This window comes from Anastrepha ludens, chromosome 2 (genome assembly GCF_028408465.1).
Source record: "Anastrepha ludens isolate Willacy chromosome 2, idAnaLude1.1, whole genome shotgun sequence".
NCBI classification, from domain to species: domain Eukaryota; kingdom Metazoa; phylum Arthropoda; class Insecta; order Diptera; family Tephritidae; genus Anastrepha; species Anastrepha ludens.
This window is the reverse complement of record NC_071498.1, coordinates 119,271,134-119,294,249: the sequence shown is the minus strand read 5'-3', so window position 1 is coordinate 119,294,249 and position 23,116 is coordinate 119,271,134. Positions and strand designations below refer to the sequence as shown.

Below are 23,116 nucleotides of genomic sequence, written 5' to 3'. Positions count from 1 at the left end.
GGACGTATGGCATTCAGCTATGGGGATGCTCAAGCGAATCTTGCATGACTGTTATCCAACGATTCCAAAATAAAGTGTTGCGCAACATCGTCAATGCTCCATACTATGTGAGAAATCTCGACCTCCATCGTGATCTTGGTATCTTACCCATCACTGACGTGGCGAAAAAGTACGCCATGGCTCACAGACAACGTTTAAGTACACATGTCAACGCTGAAGCATTGGCTTTGCTTCAGCCAAATACTCATCGTCGGCGGCTCAAGCGTAAAACAGTTTTAGACCAGATGGGCACCCAGTAGCAGCTGTACCTTATATATTTATACATTCATAATGAATTTATGAATATTGAGGCATCTTAGTTTTTTCCTTTTTTAATATATATGTTCAATAAAAATTGCTCGTTAGTATCTTTATTCCGTTGTACTAGTTGTAATTTCTAAACGTTATTCTGCCTATACTTTAAGATGCGTTAATAAAAAAAAAAAAAAAAAAAAAAAAAAAAAAAAAAAACTCTTCTCTCAAAGTCGTCGAATGTGCCTTAGGTATAGACCCATGCTAGTTACCGTTAAGAAGTTAAACACATTTTAAGCTTTTTTTGCTGCTGTCTATAAAAATATGCCAACCACTGTCTTAGTGTTTTTTTTTTAATTCAACTGTTGCAAAACCCCGCTATGTCTCTTTCTTCTCTTCTCTTTGGAAAAATACCCTGACATATACTTTTCTCGAGTGAGGACTGGTTTCCGGACTAAAAGAATTTTTTTCTTTTAAGCGAGATGCCAAAATTTTAGAAGCTTCTTTTGATGAGTTCAGACATTTTCAGATTTGCCAAAGAAGTTGTTTCTGCCCCTATTTTGATCTACCTCTTTTTCACCTTTTACTTTCCAGAGCTTCAAATACAAAGAAGTTTTTAGCCTGAGTGTTGTTTTAGGAGTTTTCGGACTTACCATTCTCTCGGCGCTTCTTGGTTCGCCTTTTTTCAATTTCAATTTCCTCTACCGTTATTTGTCTTTACACAAAATCCGTACTTAGGTTAGAAATTATTTCTACCTGCGCACATCTTTCTGAGGTCTCTGTATGATTTATTTTTACTTCATAAATATATCTCCTGAATAGCGGTTTGGTCTCATAATGCCTGTTCGAGGACCGAATCAATCGACACAAATACATATTTGCGAAATGCGTTGAGTTTTTTTTTTTTTTTTATTATTTTTTCAATATACAAATTTCCACTGTTCTTACTTTGGCTGAAAACGCACATATGTGAATACGTCATTATTAAGAGTTATTTCCTAAAATCGTATATCACTTCATACTTTGATGAGTGTAATTACGAAATTCGTACAATTGCTAACTGATAACAAAAATATACATACATACATTTCTACACACTAACCGTGAATGTTGGCAAGATTAGTTTAATAAAGAAATGTTGAATTTTGTTTTTGCAAAATGCCAACTGCTTCGCAATTACAAGCTTTCGTCTTAACAAGTTGATTAAAAAATTGTTGCTGGTCGTACATACTACACATATGAGTGATGCACAGAATAAAGTCGCATATAAAGGGATTGAGCGAGCAATCCGAATCAGTGTTTTCAACAAAGCGTACAGTAAAGAGGCGGCAATATGAAGTCAGGTAAATAAAGAATAAAGATAATATTTCTGAAAGTACAAATTTCTGCTGAAAAATTTGGCGAAGTGTTGATGTAAATTCTTTATACAAAGGATTGAAAAGTCGTACCCTTTGTAACAAAATGAATTTCAAAAACACGATTTTTTGTGACAGCTTTGCAGGCAATATCCTTATAGCCTTTGAGTTCATTACTTTTATTGAATTTACTATTTTCAAATATATGCAATTTACACTTTTCAGTATTCACGCTTGTTTGTATTTTATCTGCCGCACATTATGCTACGGCAGACTGCGGTGCGTTGAAGACCTATACCACGAAATTGATACCGGCTTGTGATCCCAACGATCTGTATATTAAGTGGCCCAACTATGCGAATCAGAGTACTTACTATGTATGTCTTGCCGTGGGTTATGCAGAGCTGATACCCTGTCCCAGTGGCGATTATTTTACTTATGTAATGCAACAATGCAGTCCATGTGACAGTTATATTCCAGCGGTACAATGTAAAGATCTTAAAACAGAAAATACACCCAATTGTGTGGCTATTGACAATTCTACAACATCAACTACAACCAGTTCTCCCACGCCAATTTATCCATCGACAAAGAACACCACCACAGGCGCTTCAACAACTACAACCGCTAGCACTACCGTTAGCACTACCGTTGTAACACCACCCACAGCTAAAGCTTCTACAGCTTCTTCATCTTCTTCCTCTTCTACTTCTACTACTTCTTCGACAACTACCACTGCCTTCCCAGCACCTCCCACTCCAGCTACTACCGCCGCAGGTGTGCCGGTTCCACCAACACCAGCTCCAACACCACCAACCATTGTGGAAGAGCCACCGATGGCTGTCTAATAAACATCACATTTTCAGCGCATTTGCAGTGAGCGTGGAAACCTATGCACGTTTAGAAATCGCAGATATAAATTAAAAGTTTTAACAATAAAATTGGAAAGGTTGTGGTATGAGAAATACAAAAATTAAATCGGGTTTGTTTTTTCTTTTAACCTTCCCAAGAAAATACGCTTTTCGATTAGAAAATCCTCCATCTGGCTTTCCAAGCAACCAACCCGGAGCCCGTTCTGTCACTCCCATCTGCAACCATCAAAACCACGGTTAGCAAACGGGCTACTTCAACCCACAAGCGAGCTTGGCAGGCTGAGAGATGCTGCAGATGGACAAAACTGTTACCTGTCATGTGCGTCCAACTGTCGAAGACCCTCCTGTCATTAAGCAAATGGGATTGTAGGCAGCGGGTTGGACTGATGACAGGCCATCAGTCATCTGAGGCATCTCAGACAGTGCACTCTGCCCAGTATGTGGAGAGGAGGATGAGACGGCGGACCATTTTCTGTGCGTCTGCTTGGCCTTCGCTCAAATCAAGCTTGAGGTCTTCGGTACTGACATGTTAAGAAGCGACCACCTTGGTTTCTTGTCCCCACAAGATCTACTCAGATTTCCACGGTGGTCGGGTAGGTTTAAAGAAAATTAAAAAGGAAACCTGAGTGCAGTACAATGGATTTGATGTTGTCTGAGTGCAGTACTTGCTAGTTGTCCTGACAAAAAAAAAAGAAAGACAACCTAAATGCGGTAATGGAAGTCCCATCCCTATAAGTTTCCCCAAAGGCTGGGGCCTTAACGGAGAGAAACTTTAGTAAAGTGTATATTATAAAATTCGCTAAGGTGAACGCAGTGAATTATAACCACTGAGGTATATTTTGCTTAAGCGAAACGACTTAAGTTTGGACATTCCAAAGCATAAACGCATATAGTACGTGGCGATACGTACGATACTGTTATCAGTGTCTTGCTTATGTAATGCTCTTAAGACAATAAACGGGTTATGATCGCCATATACACTCCGCAACCAACTAAGACCCAGTGAATTTTACCACCGAGTCTACTCTTGTTAGTGCGTCAACCCAGAGCTGGAGTTGTTCGCGAGCTAATCTTTGTACATTAGAACGACTTCAGATGGAAAAACCTCTCATCTATCGCTGTGTCGGGGCTATGACAACGGCTTGTTTACGAAAAAACTGAGATTGTGTTGGTGATATACGAAAATATCAACACAACCATCATTTATGTTACTTTGCTGCTGTTTGAACAACGACTGATTGGACGAGTAATTGAATTTTGCTACCGAATCTCCGGTGACGTGGCACCCGAAGCTACTCTCACAATTTTGCGTCGGATGGCCAAGCAACCAAGGCAATCGCCGTAGCCGAATGAGTGATTGCATGACTACCATTCGGAAGTCCGTAGATTCAAATCTCCGTGCATGAAACATTAAAATGATAGAGTAAGTTTTTTCTAATAGCGGTCGCCCCACGACTGGTGAGTTATGCTAATTGGTAGATTCCACATCGAAATCTAGGCTGACGGTTCTAAGATAAACTGTGCTGTGGGAACAGGCCTCTATGCGGAGCCGCTCAAATTATCCAAACGTTCCAGGTAGAGCTATTCGCAATCAGAGAAGCATGCAAGTCAAGTAGCTATCAAGGCCTCTGATTCCACTTCCATTTTAACCAAACTACAATAGTTATACAGTGAAAAGAGGACCTAGAATTGCTTGATTATTGGCATCAAATTACTTTGATATGGGCTCCTGGTCATAGGAATTTAGAGAGTATGAGATAGAGAATGAGCTAACTAGTACGAAAAGTTTCGGCAATAGATATAACAGAGGTGGTGGCAGTTACACATTCAACGCAATAAAAACATGCTTTAGCCGAAAGAAGATGGAAGCAATAAACTACATGCACCACAACAAACAAAAAAAAAAAAAAAACATGGCTGTCGTACAACACGAACGATTACAGGTCACTGTTAGGGGAGCATGCCGCCAGACTCAACCATCCTTTCAATCCCATCTGCAGAATGGGAGGGGGTGAAAGAAAGTCTTTTCCACTACTTATGCTAATGCCCAGGCCTAGCTAGAGCAAGACTTCGCTATTTCGGTAAGTCTTGGTTCTCACGAAATGAATCTGACTGAAACAAAAAAACATTAAACAGAAACAAAGACATCACCACGAGAACAGTGGTGGTAAAAGCATACATTTAAGCATACTTTTTTCGAGATATAATTCAAATTGTGGGTATAGTTAAGTAGAAGAAATTCATGGCATGAAGAATAACCTTGTATTTAATATATTTGCATTTTATTATTTAGTAAAAATTTGGGTCTGCGGCTCAAGACAAGAAATGCCAGAGCAAGAAGGTAAATTTGTAATTTTTTCCATTTTAAATAGCGATTTATTATTGAATATCGACTATTTTGAAGCTTAGAAGAAGCCATTGGCTTCCTATTTATTAAAAAAGAAATTATTAAACAATTTTTTTTTATGTTTTTTATTACTTTTATTTCCTATTTATTAAAAAAAATTATTAAAAAATATTTAGGTTTTTTTTCATAACTACAAGATGACGCAAAACTAATCATCCAATTTCGTTTTTGAATAATTTTTTTTTTTTAATATTTTTTTATATTAATATAAATATTATTAATATAAAATTATTATAAATATTTATTTTAATAACCTTTACACGCTCTATTGTGCGTCTGTTTTTTTACTGCAGCTGTCTAGTTCACAAGTATATGATTGACGTACGACGACATTTGCAAAAATTATAAATCTGCCGATAGGGTGATTAATTTTGCGCCCACTTGTATAGAGAAGAAGTGAAGCTCGTTGATCATTTGAAGCGCTTAACGTTCCCCGTTTGGGCCGTATAAAAGTTATGCTACACCTCCTGATAAAAAAAAACCTTTCAACTTACCCAATTATCTTCAGCCTCTCGTTTTTCCGATAAATATTGATGGCATTTCGGACCAACACCATCTGGAGCCATGAATTTCTTAATTAAAACTTTAGTAGACTCCAATTTCGCCGGCAATGTGAAGGCCTCAATGGCAAGCAAGTAATTAGCCATGGTCTCCTCCAACGGTGGGATTGGAACTTTTGGTAGTGCCTGCATGTAAATAAAAAAAAATAAAAAAATAAAAAATGTAGCATTAGATATGTAGGATTTGTTAAAAAAAATTGAAGTTTGTAGAAAGCGAAGCGAACCCTAGTTCCTAATATTCTATTTCTAACACATTTTTATTTATTAATTGGGTATGGGAATAAGTTTCCGCCCTCGTAAAAGAGGTATCGCTGCTGATACATTTTTGTGTTCGCTCTAGTAATATACTGGTGATTTGAAGGTGTATACGCGAGGTGTCGATCGCAGTAGTTGACATTCGTTTGAGGCGTAAAGATCCTTTTTATCTAACATCAAAAATGTCTACATTCGTCCCGAAAAAACAGCATTTGCGGGAAGTCATGCATTCATTCATTCACGCTCCATCAAATACATTTTGCAAAGAATGGTTTCGGCGCTTCCAAAGTGGCTATTTCGGTGTGAGTTATAAATGAGTGATAAAAATTCGAAGATGCTAAACTACAAAAATTATTGGATGAAGACGCATGTCGAACCCTTGATGATATGTCTTAAGATTTGGATGTTGACAGATCAAGGGTCGGTAAACGTTTGAACGCGATGGGAATGGTCCGGAAAGCAGGTAACAGAAAATAAAAGGTTTTCTGCATCCCATCGTCACTGGCGATGAAAAATTGTTCTATTATGATAACCTTAAGCGACGAAAATGTTGGAGCCTGCCAGGTGAACCAGGTCTATCGACAGCGAAAAAAAATATTCATGCTTCAAAGGTTATATTGAGCATCTGGTGGGATCAAAAGGGTGTCATCTATTTTGAACTCCTTAAACCATCTGCAACCATCACTGGCGATCGTTACCGACTGCAGCTAATGCGTTTGAATCAAGTTTTCAAAGAAAAGCGGCCTGGCCACATGTTGCTAAATTGGTTCAGATTCTAGTGTAGAGGGACTGAATTGGAAATCTTGCCCGACCCGCCGTATTTCCCAGACATTGCACCTTCGGATTGCCCCTATTTGAGAGCGGTTCACTTCTGACGAGAGCATAAATTTTATTTCAGATGCTATGATAAAGATTTTTTCTTTTAAGGAATTTAGTTATTAGGGATATTGATATCCGGGTAAACAGCAGGAACTGAGAGGTATGAAATTGGGTTTGCGTTAGTAAATATTTGTTCTCAGCAGGTGGCATATAGCGGAAAACTCAGGAGAAGATGTATAACTGTGATTGTGATATTTGTATTGCAAGTAAAGAATGGACACGAAAAAACGAGCCGATTTTGTTTACTCGTCACTTGCGTAAAACTAACTCTAATTAAATTTGGCAAAAAGACTAGTTGTTATAGTGCAAAATGGATGGCGGGAAGGTCCAGAATCCACATACCATTCATACAATTTCTTTATAGATGGGTCTAAAACGGCGGAAGGGGTAGGAGCAGCTGTCTTTTGTCCGCAATTTGAACTCCAAAAGTTTTTCAGACTCCCTAATTTACTGTAGTATATTTCAGCAGCAACTGAATTGGCTCTGGAATTAATTAACTGCTCTTAATACTCTGCGGAAACGGGCAGGTCACTATTTACTGAATACCAGGACACAATGGAATAGATGGAAATGAAAGAGCCGATGAGCTCACTCAGGCAGGTATTTGCTTGCCGAGATTGAGAAAGTAAATAAAAATTTATTTCTGGAAAAGCAGTCGATATGGGAACACTCAACCTCGTACAATACTGCCAAAATTATGCGAAGGACTTTGAATACGAAGACCTCAAACTTTATTTTATCACTTTCTAGAAAACATTGCAAAATATTGGTAGGAGTATTGATAGGACACTCTCTCACTCTACTTCGCGCAGCCAAAATAGGATTAGTCCATAGCGATGCGTGTTACTCGTGCAACGAAGCGATTGCTAGGGGTACATCTACTTTGCCACTGCTCCGCTCTTTGTAGGGTTCGCCAAATGGCTTTGGACCAACATATGTTTCATCCTTGAAGGATATTGCTGAAAAACGGCGGAACGACTTGCTAAAACTCGGGAAAACGTGAAGCACGAATAACAAAAAATAATAATTCGACTCAAATTACATAGCACTGGTAATACAATGGACCCTAAAAGCTTATATAACCTAGTACGCGTAATAAAGAAGAGAAGGAAATAAAAGTTATTTTGATAGTTTATACATATTTGAAGTTATAACGTTTTGCGCTCGACCAATATTTCTAGTCGTGTAGGTGTTGTTTTTTGTTTTTTGCTAGGAAGGGTGTTGGGTCTTTGAGTTGTTAATGTTTTTGTACCATATTTAGTTGGCCTTAGAAGCGTATCTACTGCTGAGCAAAGCTTCATGATTCTGCTCATAACAGGCTTCTTTTTTAGGTTCTTGACGATACTAGAAAGTGGGTTGTCTTTCTTTGGTATGAGAGCTTAAAATTGTTTAACGGTAATTAAGTCTTGATTTTCAAAGTTCAATATTTTTTATTTAAAACATAAATATGTGGTTGACGAAGAGCGCAGCGCTCTCAACGCGATTTTTATCGAAGCGTAAAGTAGTTACTTGACTTTGTTTATGAGAGATTTAGGACTGATTTCCGTTAACAAAAAACTATATAAATATTATATTCCATTTCAACGTGTCCTTATTGGAAAGCCCTGTATTTCGAAAGGAAAAGATTCTTCATTTATATGCAATACACAATTTCATTTCACAATAAATCGAGTTTACCCTTTTGAGAAAAGTGCACTAGGGAATTAGAGTCACATGCATATGCACAAAGATATGTACTCATACAAAATAACGTACCTGGAAATAGAAATGGCATGTAACCCATGGTTCTTGTCATTGTTAGTACATATTTTGTTTTGGAAGTGTTTTTGTGGGGAAATATATATTAGGGCAATCCTTATTTTTGTGAATAGTAAAAACTGGCTAAATATAATATTAAAAAATCAATATTATAGTTGAGGAATTCGTTTTAAAATAAAACATAAATATTATAAATTAATGATGCACCTAATATTTTGATTTTATTAACATAACAAAATAAATAATTGACGAGTAAATTTCTAGCCGTCGTAGCCGATTGAGTTGGTACGGGACTACCATTCGATAGTGCACAGCTGCGTATCTCCGGACATGAAATATTAAATACAATAATAGAAAAGTTTTTAGCGGTCGCGCCTCGGTAGGTAATGACAAGTTTTCGAATGTATTTCTGCCATGAAAAAGCTCCTCATAAAAAATCATCTGCCTTTTGGATCCGGTATAAGTCTGTAGGCCCCTCCATTTGTGGAACAACATCAAGACGCACACCACAAAACGGAGGAGGCCGAAATTTAAATTTACAAATAACTAAAGTATGTGTGAGAGGATGGTAGCAGTCTCAAAGAAGTTAATGCCATATCCTTTAAATAGGTCAAAATTTATTCCCGTAGTCCATGGGCAAATGACGATCACTAATTGTTGGGTCGAAATTAGTCGAGGAATATTGGACTTCTTTTTCGTCGCACCTGATTTCCCGCTGCACTCTGAAATTAGTCGGTGAATATAAGACAAAACTGAATACTGTTACAATACACAACAAAGTTAGTCTTATTTGGGTGCCTGGAAATTGTGGTATTACAGGGAACGAGTTGGCTGATAAACTGACTAATGAAGGCTCAGCAAGCATACTGGATTGGTGACTTCAATGCATAGGCTATTGGGTTGCGATGTATAAAATATAAATATAAAATGAATAAAATTCATACTCTTGCTCTTCCAGATCTCTAAAGATTTATTATTGAACCCAAAAGATTTGCGGAAGAGCGACCTCCGACCAATTTCTCCGTCTTACCATCCATACTGTATCTACCCTGTCTCTCTATTCTTTCCACTGCAATCTTTCTGGGTGTAGTACAATGGTCTACCTTACTCCACACAAATCTAATCTAAACTACACAGCCAGCAAAATTGTCGGACATTTTCTGATATGAGACAAGTCGGACAAATAACTGAGTACAATTTTGAGTAATTAGACAAGTCGTACCGCTTTCTTACAGATTTCTGAGTAAAATGTCTGGGGGCATATCAAATCGAATTCTGTCCGTTTTCGTACAGACATGTCTGATTATGTTGCGAAACCACCATTGGCTCCTGAGCAGAAACTCGCAACTGTCTGTTCACTACAAGCTGACCATATATGTACAATCAAATACTAAAGCCGGTCTGGATGTATGGTGCACAACTATGGGGTTGTGCAAAGAAAAACAATATAGAAATCATACAGCGCTTCCAAAATAAAATACTACGAACTATAGTAAATGCCCCATGGTACATAAGAAACAGTGACCTTCATCGTAACTTAAAAGTACCGACCATCACCGCAGAAATTAACAAATTGGCAGCGTCTCACCAGGAAAGACTTCGCCTACACTCAAATCAAAAAGCTAGCAATTTGCTTAATACTAGCAATCTAAAAAGACGATTGAAGCGTACAAAACCTTTTGAACTGGTAGCTCATGCTCAATGTAAGCAGCTCGTTGGCCAGTCATCATGATTCAATAATAAAAGGTTTGCTCAGTAAGCAGCTTTCTCGTTTCCTCTTGACAAATTGGCTCCCTTAGCAAGACACTGGGTTGCTAACTCTAGAAATTTAGAGTAAAAGTGCTTATGAGCAAGAACTTGCTCGGTACGTCCAGGACCAATATGGACCACGATATGGAGTACATCCGGACATATCAGGATATCATAGATGGGGCAATGAGCGTGAAAGATGGTAATTTTCACAATCTGAGCCCGATGCCTTTCAAATATAGGTTGCGGAAGTACTCACTAGATTGCTTTAAAAATATATAACTTAGATATTAATAAGAATTCATTTTGTAATATATAATTACTCGCAGCCTCTGAACGGCATATGGTTTATTATGAAAAGCTTTTTCATGGCAGAAATACACTCGGAGGCTTACCATTGTTTGTCGAGGGGCGATCGCTAACAATGTTTTCTATCATTTGGCATTTCGTGCCCGGGGTTTCGAGTCCGTGCACTTCCGAATGGTAGTCACGCACCAACCCATTCGGCTACTGCGACCACCGCCGATGTAATAATTCATTTGAATAAGAACGATTAGGAATATAAGAGTACTTAAAATATAAGAATAATCATGACTTGGCGGTCAAGACACCAAACTTACGTGGGCAGAGCATAGTAAAATAAGACATGAGTATCTTCAAAGTTTGTTTTTAGTCTACTAAATTTATGATAAATCCATTTCCTCTATGAAAGTATTACTTAGGGTCATAATGCTTAGGTAACACAATAGCGCCATATTGGCGAAACTTCGCGGTTAGTTTTGACTAAAAAATTAATTCATAAAATGTAATTCTGGGACTATATTTATTTAAAATTAAAATAATTTTTACCAAAAAGGTATTTAATTTTTCCTTTTTCTTCGCCATTCTTAAATGCGACCTTTTGTAAGGGAGTGTCAGAATTCTAATGTCACAAGTGAGCAAACCTTTAATAATTGAATCATGGCGAGTCATGACTAGTTGTTGTCTTAAAAAAAAATTACAAAAAAAAAAATAAAAATTCTGATTATGTTTATTTTTCTCTTCTTATATAGGGTGATTCATATATGATAGTTTTTTTCTTTTTTAAAAATTAGAAAATGCGAATATGCATTTGCATGCGGGTTTTCCGATTACCAGATGCGGCAGTTTTGCTTGTTAACATAGCCACCGAGATAAAAATACGTTTTGTTAGAAAAGTTAATTTTGATTTATCATATGATTAAAAAATAAAACACTATGTGGACCATCCCGTACAGGCCGATTGGCGGAATGTTTTTGGGTATTTTTTTGTTCTATTTCAAAAGTGAGTTTGTTAAGAAATTAGTTTCAACAATAAACATATGACAGAACTGCAATAAGTTAACGAATAAAATTAACAAATTAAAATCGATATATGCAATTTAATTGAAAAAGCGTTATAAAATAAAATAAAATGAAATTAATCCCAAAATTTATATGAAACCTAATTTTTGCTTGGATTGAATATGAAATAAAACTGGATTGAATCTTATCATCATTGGACCACTGGGAGATAACCGTCAGAATCTTCGGATAGTTAAAAACGGGTGGCTCAAAATTAAACATTCAATTTTGTTTTTGAATAACTCTTTTATTAAAAAAAAATAAAAAATGATTTTGAGGGATTTACATCTTTATTTTCACCAGTCTGTTTGATAACCGCAGCTGTCTAGATCATAAGTGTCAAATGCCAAAGTTATAAACTTTCCAATAGGGTGATTAATTTTGTGCCACCTTATACTTTTTCAAACTACCACAGAACAGTGCACCACAGAAATCTGGCAGTGGCTTGGGATAGGAACTTACCGCTCTATTAGAAGCTGTTCAACAGCATTATTCACTACCAATTCAAGTGTTTCGCATATGATATTGTGTAGAAAGGCATTTTATTTCTTTCTTAAACTTTACACTTGGTAGCGATACTTCAAAGTCAATATAAAATTGAAAAAAAAAGAAATGTTCGCTATTTAGGTGAAAGAATAAATGTCGACTGAATCTTTAAGGTGAAGAAAATGAACCACCCTAATATACAGACACATCTAATGCTGGCCAGTGTCCCTAAATTTAAACTTTAGTAAATACGATTTAGACTACGCACAAGTTTTGTCGACAAAGACTATTTGCTTGTTTTGTTTTGAACCAAATAAATAATACTCAAAACCTATTTTGTTTGTTAAAAGACTTTTAGTTTTTATAAAAACATTACGCCTCTGGAGTTTTTACTGAATTACAAAAGGCTTCGGGATTATATATATACATATCTATATATATGTTCATATATTCTATAAATTGTTGGCGCCAAAATTGTGCTATTGAAGCACCAAGGCGACGAAATCTTTCGACTACCAAACACCATCAGACACTCAATGGTAGCACGAATTTATTATTGCAACATAGGTTTTTCAACTGCTGTAAAGCTTCTGCGAAAAGTTGAAAGTGTGTATTTCGGCAAACACAAACGAGCATTTGATTTGACTGAATTCCCAAAAGGGATTTGAAAGAAATCTAAGGGATGATGTAGAGGCAGAAAGTTAAGCAAAGGTGGTTGTTGAATTTATTCTTGACTTACATACATATATATGTGTCTATTTTGCTTATTTAAAGGTAGGCTTGAAATGCTATTTTATATTTGTAGATGCTGCTACAGAATAGAGCGTATAATTTAACGTAAAACACATTTAGGGAATATTTTCTAAGCAGGTGCTTTAAGGTGTGGATGGAGATATGCAAGGCAAGAATAGTATTTCTACAAACAATACTGAGTAGACGTGTCTAACTGGACCTGTAAGAGGTGGAAAACTATCGATAGTGTTGATTATCGGTATTTGCCGATAGTATACGCACCCTCCATCGAAATATCGTATGCAGTATCGATTTATCGAAATTTAAATTCACATATTAAGGCTTTTAATGCGTGATACTAATTTTTCGCATGCTTTTGAGATGTACGAGAAGAAGAAGAAGACATATGTATTTACAAAAAAGTTTTTCGTTGATTTCCTTAGAAATTGATTTCCTTAGAAAACTGTTGAGGCTGTAAATATAGAGCACATAGTGGAATCAAAAAGCTTCAAAATAATTTTGAGTTCATTTTTTCAATTTCGTCATTTCCAAGAGGCTTCTGCGCCTTTTATGAATGATTTTTCATTTCAGTAAATCGAGCGATCATAGAATAGCAACTATTCCAGCTGACTGAAACTTTTTGAATAACTTGTTAAGGTTTGTGGAAGTTAAATGCGTTAAGTGGGAGTTTAGCAGTAGAAGTGGTGCTTACAATATCTTTACAGTTTTATAAAAACTGCATAAACCGCAACTAACTGCAACGTATTCCACTGTTTTAAGTTAATGTTTTAAGATTATTAAACTTAAGATTATTGATCTAAAACATTAAACCACTACATAAAATGATTTTATATACAGGTTTCGGCATTCAACTTCAGGCCGCTCGCGCAGCTGACACTCGGACATCAGCTGTCTGTTAGTTGGCTAAATGACAGTTCAGAGTATTGTTTACAAGCGCGCGGAAGCATTTTGCCGAGAGTAAACACAAAAAAAGAGTAGTGGATTTCAAACTTAATGGTGTGATTGCACTATATTTGGCTGGAAAAACACAACCAGCTATTGTTCACGAGCTCGAGCACCTTAAAGTAAATAAAGTTTTTGTTTATCGCACTATTACTCGTTACAATGATACTGGTAGCAACGCGAAACGTCATCAAAACACTGCAACGTCACGTGAAATGGTTCAAGTAGTGAAAAGCGACTTTTGCGAAATCTCCGACGAAGTGCCAATCAAATGGCGAAGGAACTGATAATATCTGACCGTAGCATCCGCCGCATACTGAAAAATGATCCCAAAGTCAAGCCTTATAAGATCCAAAAGGCGCATGGTCTCACACCAAAGCAGCAACAAGTCAGACTTGAGAGAGCGAAAGAGTTACTTCGTTTGGCCGAAAGTGGTCCATTTGCGAGCATTGCGTTTTCTGACGAGAAAATTTTTCAAACTGAGCAATTCGTAAACTCCCAAAACGATAGGATTTATTTGACCAACCATTCATACCAGAATTTGAGTCATCGATTGGCCACCAGGAGGCAGCACCCGCCACAGGTAATGGTTTGTCTCACAAAGCTCGAGTGAACCAAGAATGGATATTTGTGGATAAACTAGCTCCGATTGACGCATTTGAAACCAACATTACTAATGTTTTTCACGAGATACCGACCCAAGTCGGTTTCACAGCTGAGAATGGCAAATCGTGTTGACATTTCTGTTCGGTAAGGTTCGGGCAAAGTCTTTATGGCATGAATCGCTTCCCAATCGTGGAAATTTACTTTCAACAAACAAAATAATAATAATAAATAAATCTGTTCGCGTCGTTCTCAACTTGCAGGAAAATTTTACGAAAGGATCTTGGTTTTTTTTCTCCTGATTACTGTCTTTAAGGAGCATAGGGTTTCTTGACTGGTCTCGGCTTCAACTTTCCTGAGAATTCTAATCTATAGCCCTTCTTGTGATGATATGGGGTGGTTTTCTAAGAGCGTGGCCTATCTAAATCTAGTTCCTGCGTTGAACTAGAATATTCTACATATTCCACACCCTCAAGCATTTGTTGGTGAAGCATTGAAATTTCTACAATCTTCTTACTTCCATATAGCCACGTTGACTTGACACATGTGTTGAACATCCTGAGCTTGATGTTTCTGGAAATTTGCGAGTTTGCCCACATTTTTCATAAGCGCCCGAATTTAGCCCTTGCCTTATTTAATTTGTTGTTGATGTCTTCCTCTGCTCCGCCGTCCGCTGCTATAGTGCAGCCCAGGTAGCAGAAGTTATCAACGAACTCCGCCTTTTTGCCGCCCATCATTACGTGGTTATTGTATATAGTTGTGTTTAATTTTCACACAGGATCACGGCTTACGGTCCCATAAAATAAAGTTAGTGCAAGAATTGAATACAAATGTTAATCGCTTGTGTCGCATTTTTTAAGATAGAGCTCATTTAGATTTATTATTCAGATCTATTAGAAAAAGTAGTCAAAAAGTGGACCGATCGAATGAACCATGTAACTCGTAGTCGGGCCGTACATAAATATTCCGGATATCATATTCAAAAAATAAATGTCATGAAATTTTCTACCAGATTATAATAAAAAAAAATCGTTCCAGCAATATTTCTGCTTTCTATTATCATTTTAATTTCTCAAGCTCTTAAAAAGCACCCGATACATATTGCACACACACATGCTTCGTCGATCGAGCAATTGTTCTTTCCACTGCCATGGTTGTCAAAGAGATAGCATTTGTGAGAAGTAAAGTTGCCGGGTTGGGGTCAACTTTGTTCGTAAATACACAAAAAAATCAATGGAAACCAACCACTGACTGGTGGATGCTGGCGATGAAATCCGAAAGTGTGGTGATTGATAAGTTAGCAGAAAGAAAGGTACGTTTTTCATTATTTGCATTACTAATTATAACAAACAGGATTAGTTGTGTATTTATTGAGGAGATGTTGACTTTGTGAGCTATTGTCTGTGGAAAGGAAGCGTGACGAAGGAAGATATTCAATACGAACAATACTCGCATACGGCTTTTCTGATCATTTGCGGTAGCCTGTTTGTTTAGTAGAGAGTGTCAACAAAGGGGATTTGTAAGGCTTAAAGCGAATTTGTGCACAAACTTCAAAGTGTATGTACGTAAGTATGTACAGCTATGCTCACAATAGTTGCAGCGCAATATCTCACAAAGGCTTGCTTATTTATTTATTTTTTATTTGATTTTTTTTTTTATAAAAATATAATTAGTACAACAAATTTAAGTAACTTAAAGTCTCAAACGTTGTAGAAAATTTTAAAAAATTTCAGAAAATTTTCATCAAAATTTCAAAGTTTTTAATTAGAACTTTTAGAGAATTTCGGGCCATTGTTTAATAGCTCATTCAGTTTTTACATAATATTGTGCCAGTTTAAAGCCGCTCTTTCAGTTTTAAGAATTACACTTGTGCTGACAAAATTAAGTTATTTATTTTTTCACAATATTAACAATAAATTTCAAGCTAATGGTATACGAGGGGTGCCTTTTATTTGGCAGGATTTGGCAACCCTGGTATTGCAATCTGGCAACTGACAGCTGTATCGCAAAGTTTGACATTTTTTGGCTTTTACGTACTCAGAACGTTTTGAAATACCAGCGCTATTTGTGTTGTTCACAGTAACTTAAAAGATTCATCTCGGTCCAAAAATGGAATTAAATCGCGAACATTTTCGTGCGATTATTTTTTACAACTTTCGACATGGATTAATTCATTTTTTTTGGCAATAAAGCTCCATCAAGGACCAGTGTTTATCGATGGTATGGTGAATTCAATCGTGGTCGTAGTTCACTCCAAGACGAATTTTGTGAAGGTCGTCCAAAATCAGTTGTTGTTCCGAAAACCATTGATGCTGTGCGCGAACTGATATTGCAAGATCGTCATGTGACCTATCGTGAGATTGAGACAATCTTAGGCATTAGTGGGACCAGCAACATTTGACTGTCAAAAAAATTTGTTCGCGTTGGATCCCACACAATTTGTCAATCGCTCAAAAAAAGGCTCGTGTCGATTGGTCGAAGGAAATGCTCAAAAAATACGATCGCGGGGCTTCAAAACACGTCTATGACATCGTGACAGGTGATGAATCATGGATTTACGCGTATGAGCCCGAAAGTAAACAGCAGTCGACTGTATGGGTGTTTCAAGATGAGCCAAATCCAACAAAAGTTGTTGGCGCACGAAGCACTTCCAAGCAAATGGTCGCCTGTTTTTTCGGAAAAACTGGACATGTCGCAACCGTACCACTAGAACAACGCAAAACAGTAAATACTGAGTGGTACACAACCATTAGTTTGCCAGTTGTCTTCCAAGAAATTAGGAAAACCAATCGCCAAAGACGGATCACTCTTCGCCAGGACAATGCGAGCTTTCACACATCGGCTCAAACAACTGCATTTTTGAGCACCCAAAACATCGAATTAATGGGTCATCCGCCGTATAGTCCTGACTTGGCACCGATTGACTTCTTTTTATTCCCGTACGTAAAAAACAAACTGAGAGGTCAACGTTTTTCGACACCTGAAGAAGCGGTTGCGGCATTCAGAATGCATGTTTGGAGGTACCTCATTCAGAGTGGCAAAAGTGCTTCGACAATTGGTTCAAACGCATTCAAAAGTGTATAGATCTTCATGGAGAATATTTTGAAAAACTATAAAGTGATTTTCGATGATTAAAATTTGTTTTTGTTCTCTAATCCCGAAATATAAAAGGTACCCCTCGTAATAAATTGATTTTTAAAATTTTATGCAAGAATAAGTAAATGTCCGCAAGCTTTTCACGGTTCTAATTAGAATTTCCAGAAATATTTTCCATATAATTTCATTCTTAGAACGAATGCCACGACATTTTTTATATGGAAAAAATGCGCAAAACTGTTAAGGAGAAAAATTATAAAAAGTCAAGAGTATTCCACTAGTATGGCGCTTATACCCCTTTGTCGGGTGTTTGGCAGAGCTCCTCTTCCAATTTTTAGTATGCGTCCGGATGTTTTTCCACAAATGGAGGGACCTACAGTTTTAAACCGACTCCGAACGGCAGATGGTTTTTTACGATGCGCTTTTTCTTGCAGAAATATACTTTGAGATTCGCCATTGCCTCTCGAGGGCCGACCGCTATTAGAAAAAAAAAAAACGTTTGCTATCATTTGGTGTTTTCTGCACGAAATTCCCGGGCACTACTGAGTGATACTTACGCACCAACTCATACGACGACTGCAGACGCCAGTTAGCTAGTCGAATTTTTAAACACACTTTTCTCACCTTGTTTTCCATTATAAGAAATTAATTTGAATACGCCTCTTTGATTATTTTGTTTACGAAATCTAAGTTCACCGAAAATTTGGATATATGAAACTTTTGGTGGGAAGTGACTTCGACGAGTGAGCTTTTAAATGCTGGATCACGTTTATTCCGAATAATTTTATACTTTGCTTTAAGTGCGTGTAATTCCCGGCAGGTACGCCGAAAGACTAAAATCGCCTTCAAAACAAAAAAATTGCATTCTCCTGCTGGATAATAGTTGCGCTGTTTCTACAGGGTGGGCCATATAGTGTTTGCTTTTTGAACACAAAAATGACATGTCAAATGAGTTCATAATTTACTTAAAGCTATTTCCAAAGTGGTGAGTCTTCTTCTTCTTTTCTGATGAAGCTCATTTTCAATAAGCAAAATTGTCAGATTTGGGGCTCAGAAAATCCACACGTTACTGTAGAGAAGCAAATGCATCCACAACGAGTCACTGTTTGGTGCGGTTTTTGGTCTGGCGGCATCATCGGGCCATTTTTTTTCGAAAAAGAGCGAGGAGCCGCGGTTACAGTAAATGGAGAGCGTTACCGTGACATGCTCAAAGAGTTTTTGTTTCCAAAAATTGAAGAAGATGACATGGACGACATTTGGTTTCAACAGGACGGTGCAACTTGTCACACTGCCAAAGTTACACTCGAACTTTTGGCTACCGTTCCAATATCAATTGGCCGCCTCGGAGCTGTGATTTAAGCCCGTTGGACTATTTTTGGTGGGGAGCTGTTAAGGACAAATACTATGCGAACCATCCAGAGACGAATGATGTTTTAAAACACGAAATCGAAGTTGCCATTCATGAAATTGGAGCCCAAACAATCGAAAATGTGCTTAAAAATTGGGTTGATCGAATGGCCTACTGTAAAGCCAGTCGTGGCAGTTATTTGAACGATATTATTTTTTATTCATAAATGACAATGTTCAATCTTCAAAATAAAAAAAGTGTGAAAAAATATTGATTAGTTTTTTTTTTACAGCCGATTTAAAAAGCAAATTTTACATGGCCCACCCTATATTTATAGTACACGCAAGGCGAACTTTAAATCCAAAAAACCACTTCGTGCTATGCAAAAAGAAAAAATAAATTAAAAAGAAAAAAATTTAACTGTAGCAACGCATGCCGGTAATGTCTAGCACTAAAAAAACTGTAGAATAGTCGTGTCTGTACAATATTAACTGCATTAAAACTGCCATTTTAAGGCGTGCAAGAAAATATGAATAAAAAGTTATTTAATTTATTTTGAAAGAAACGGGTGGTAGGTGACGCGCTGATCGGAATATTTGTAGAAACTGTATTTATGGCTCCTTTTAGTTGTATGTTACTTACATACCTCTGTTAAAAGCTTAACGCTAAGAGACACTTGGCTCTTGATACTTCAGTGGTATCACGCAAATGGTATTTGCGAGGTATGCTGTATATAACTATAAATTGTTTAAGACATCATCTCAAACAAAAAGGCAACATTATTCACAATTGACCCAACTAAGATCCCAAGGAAAAATATCGATTGCTTTAGCTTTATCGGGAATAGCGCCCAATTTGTTTTAGATATCATTGAACACTCACCAATTTTGAGTCCGAGTTATAAAATCTACATAAACGGTTCAAAAAATTTTTCTTAAAAATACGATCTACGCTCATTGAGTTTTGTTGAACCAATTTCTACCATCAATCTTGCTTGTTTTTGATTAATCTGAAGTATGAAGATCAGTACTCTCGCTTTCATTTGTTTATAATATCATCAATGACAGTATTGACTGCTCCTTTCTTTCGGAAAGATTCAATTTCAATATACTACAGCGTAATTTTCGTATATTTTCTCGTAGCTAGCGGCCGGCGTGGTAATCTACCATACGAAAGACCAAATGATAGAACAATTTTTTTCTAAAAGTAGTCGCATGAGAATAATAGATTCCGAGGTGTGGTCATCCGCTATGTTGAAAAAGAAATTTGTGTGAGCAACTTCGGCTGTCACGTTACAGGGCACTCGGTAAGAGAATTCTGCTTTCATTTCACACGTGCTCACACGCTCGCCCAATCATCCGTTGGTGAGACGGCAACGAAGTAAGTAAATGTATTAGTTGTGTTGATTTTTTTCGTATAACACAACACAATCTCAGTTTTTTCGTAACGTTAGCCAATTGGCTGATTCTTTCAAATCCGCTGAGAGCCAACTAACGGTCTAATATTCGCCACACCCCTGGCATCTTTTCGCTATGGCGCTCGCTCCCAGGCAGACAATGGCAATCCCTCGAATGTATTTCTCTCATGAAAAGGCTTCTCTTAAAAAAAGCAAACCATATATCATTCGGAGGCGATTCAAAACTTTCGGTCAAAACGTTCATCTATTTGTGGAAATATATCAAGACACACACCCCAAATACCGATCACGAACGGCACAACAGATTTGCAAATTTTTTTCTCTATTTTGCTTCGTTTTGGCCTTGGGAGGTTTGTGTGGAAAAAAACCTGGGCGAAATGGCATTGCCAGATTTTCGAAATATAAAAAACTTTAAATGAAATAAGCCTTTTTGTATATTTTATATAACTTAACTATTTAACTTTTTATATCAATTGGTGTTTCGTGCCCGGGATTTTGAATCTGCGCACTTCACTCACCAACCCATTCGGATACGGCGGCTGCTAATAAATAGAATAGGAAAGCCAAATTGGCTAAAATTGCTATAAAGTGATCAAATTATGGGTGGCTTATACCCCCAGTTATTCTATGGTAAACCAAGGCTGATGAAACCAGCGCATGCTTGAAGAACTCATACTCCTCTGTTGTGGCGATTCCGTTAAAACTTCGAGTGTTTTGAGGCGGGATATATTAAAATATGGTATACCCTGTATACTAGGAATGCTTTCACGCATTTAACCTTCAAACAAAAGGGGTCAGAGTGCGGCGGGATATCCTATAGATTTGTAGTTTTCAAGAAAGTGGAACACATAGAGAAAGTATAATTGATTGACTTTCAAGGGCATCTCAAGGGCATCTCAATGGCATAAACCTGGGCTCATAAGGCTTTTGTCTCTTTGTTCGCTACTACAATAAAATGTATGGGGGTTCCAGTAATAATTGGACTGCAGCTTAGGGCTTTTATAGGATTCATTGAAGTCGATTAGTAGAAAAAAGAGGATTCTTGACTTTCTTTCCACTCAGTATTAGCCTTACATTACTTACTTACTTATTTATCATGTCGGTCTCCTTGCCGCGGGGATGAGGCTTAAGTGGTGATTTAACCCCGTGTTATGGAGATGAACTTACCACGAACTAAGAGGGCAGCTCCATATAGGAATTGGGTCTCCACCCATCCGCGGAACGGCGGAATTGGTGGCCACCCAAGTACTATGTGGAGATTACCGTACTGACAACCTGGCAGGATGTATAAAATGCGTTTATTTCTTCAATGTGGAGGTTAAATAAGGATCTCTCTGCACGAGGTAACCCACTTTTGGGTGGGTCGAGCAATCAACGGCTCGAGCATCGGATGTGCCCGAAGCTCACACCCCTTTATGACCGGAACTGACACCCAGGGTTCCGGAGGAAGCGCACTACTAGTGGTGAAACATGGCACATTGGCTATGCCAACATTGGAGATTCGAATGCAAGTGCTGCTCTATCCGCAAAGGTAGATCAAACAAAGAAAACAGAGCGAAAGCGAAGAAAGCCGAAGGATTAGAAAGTACTCAAGCTCCGTCAACTTCGACACCTGTAATGGAAACGGGAAAGCGTGGCAGAACAGAGGATTCCTCTGTAACGTTGCACTCTTCCGGAAACGAAACGGTGCCTGTACGAACGACCGGGAAGAGGAGAAAGGCAAAGAAGAGGAAAGTCGAGAGACGTAAGTCTAAAATGCCTGCAACCTCGACCCAATACACGGCAGACAAACCATTACCTGACAAGGTAAAGGCTAAGGACCTCAAATGTCGAGTGACACTCTTCCGGTAACGTCTGGCGAATCATTCGCGAGAATGGCTGCAAAGGCAATGACGGTAGAGATCCATACCGACAAAGAAGTCGGCCTATTGTCCAAATGGCAACAAGACTATCTTGACAGCTATCTTTGGAAAGCTATCGGTGAGTCGAAAGACGCGGGTAAAAGTGTGCGAATAAAATATTCTCAGTTTTCAAGCTAAGAACTAATTTCGGTTCCTACCGCTAAATCGGTTTAAAGGATGACCTATTAGTAATTAGACAACGGTTTCATACAATAAGGCTTTGATTAGTCCGCTACTTTGCCAAAAATGTAGAACTGTTCCATTTATTGTGTGAAAGCTTTCAAAGCAAAAACTTTCGCCAAAAAAATGAAGACTTATGCTGCGCATGGCTGGTAATTGAACGAACTCAAATACTTTACTTACGCAGGGAAATCCAAATTCGTCGACGGAATCTGCAGTGGAAAGCCATTTTTTTGGTATTGAGAGAATGGAATCGCGCCATCCTGAAAATAGAGCAAGAAAAATAAATGTTTAGATTCGTTAATTTTTTGAAAAATTTATTAAAATTTTCTTTAGAAATTTTCTAAATTTAGTTAGCCATAAATAACACTAAAAAAGCGGATTGAACACCAGTTTGCCGCCACCAAGTGAATGCTTCCGTAAACGAATAATAATACACCAATTTTTAATACCAACTGCCTCGGGGTGCTCGAAACTGACTTCCGAGCTATGCTTTAGTGGACTTCTTTTGATAGTAGTTTTTCTAATTTAATGTAGAAACGGAATCTGTTAGAAAGCTGTCAAACAAATAATTGACCCGCCCTAATGTGAGTCCCCACGCACATAATGAAGCAATACTTTTGCTCTACATTTCCTTTTTAATATTTGATTTTTATATCTTTTCAATGTAAGAGTGACTGGCATCCAAACATTTTAAATTCTTTTGAATTTGTTTCTTTAAAAATTCCTTTAAAGGTTGCCTTAAGTTACTTTGTGCTTTAAATAAATGCCATACATTGTTGTTGGTGTAATGTTGTTTATTCCCTGTTGCACTTTTGATTATATGCTGTTGTCAGTAGCAGCATTAAAAATCTGCAGGTTGCTTGTAGCGATGGATGAGGGATGATGAACAGCAGGACTTC

General features: G+C 37.5%; 2 protein-coding genes across 2 annotated transcripts in view; one reads left to right on the top strand and one right to left on the bottom strand.

Annotated features, from left to right (window-relative positions):
* The window catches only part of LOC128855214 (choline O-acetyltransferase), a 52,737-nt gene extending 30,270 nt beyond the window's left edge, over positions 1 to 22,467 (bottom strand). The window contains exons 1-2 of the mRNA XM_054089932.1: positions 22,398 to 22,467; positions 5,420 to 5,611 (exon numbers count right to left, since the gene is read on the bottom strand). Coding sequence (XP_053945907.1) covers positions 5,420 to 5,572 — 153 coding nt within the window. The 5' untranslated portion in view covers positions 5,573 to 5,611; positions 22,398 to 22,467. The remainder of the gene's footprint in view (positions 1 to 5,419; positions 5,612 to 22,397) is intronic.
* On the top strand, positions 1,597 to 2,595 carry LOC128855216 (peritrophin-55). The gene is made up of 2 exons (XM_054089934.1): positions 1,597 to 1,634; positions 1,872 to 2,595. The coding sequence occupies exons 1-2, from the start codon at positions 1,625 to 1,627 to the stop codon at positions 2,492 to 2,494; spliced, it is 633 nt and encodes a 210-aa protein (XP_053945909.1). The 5' UTR covers positions 1,597 to 1,624; the 3' UTR covers positions 2,495 to 2,595.
* Positions 22,468 to 23,116: the final 649 nt, after the last annotated feature.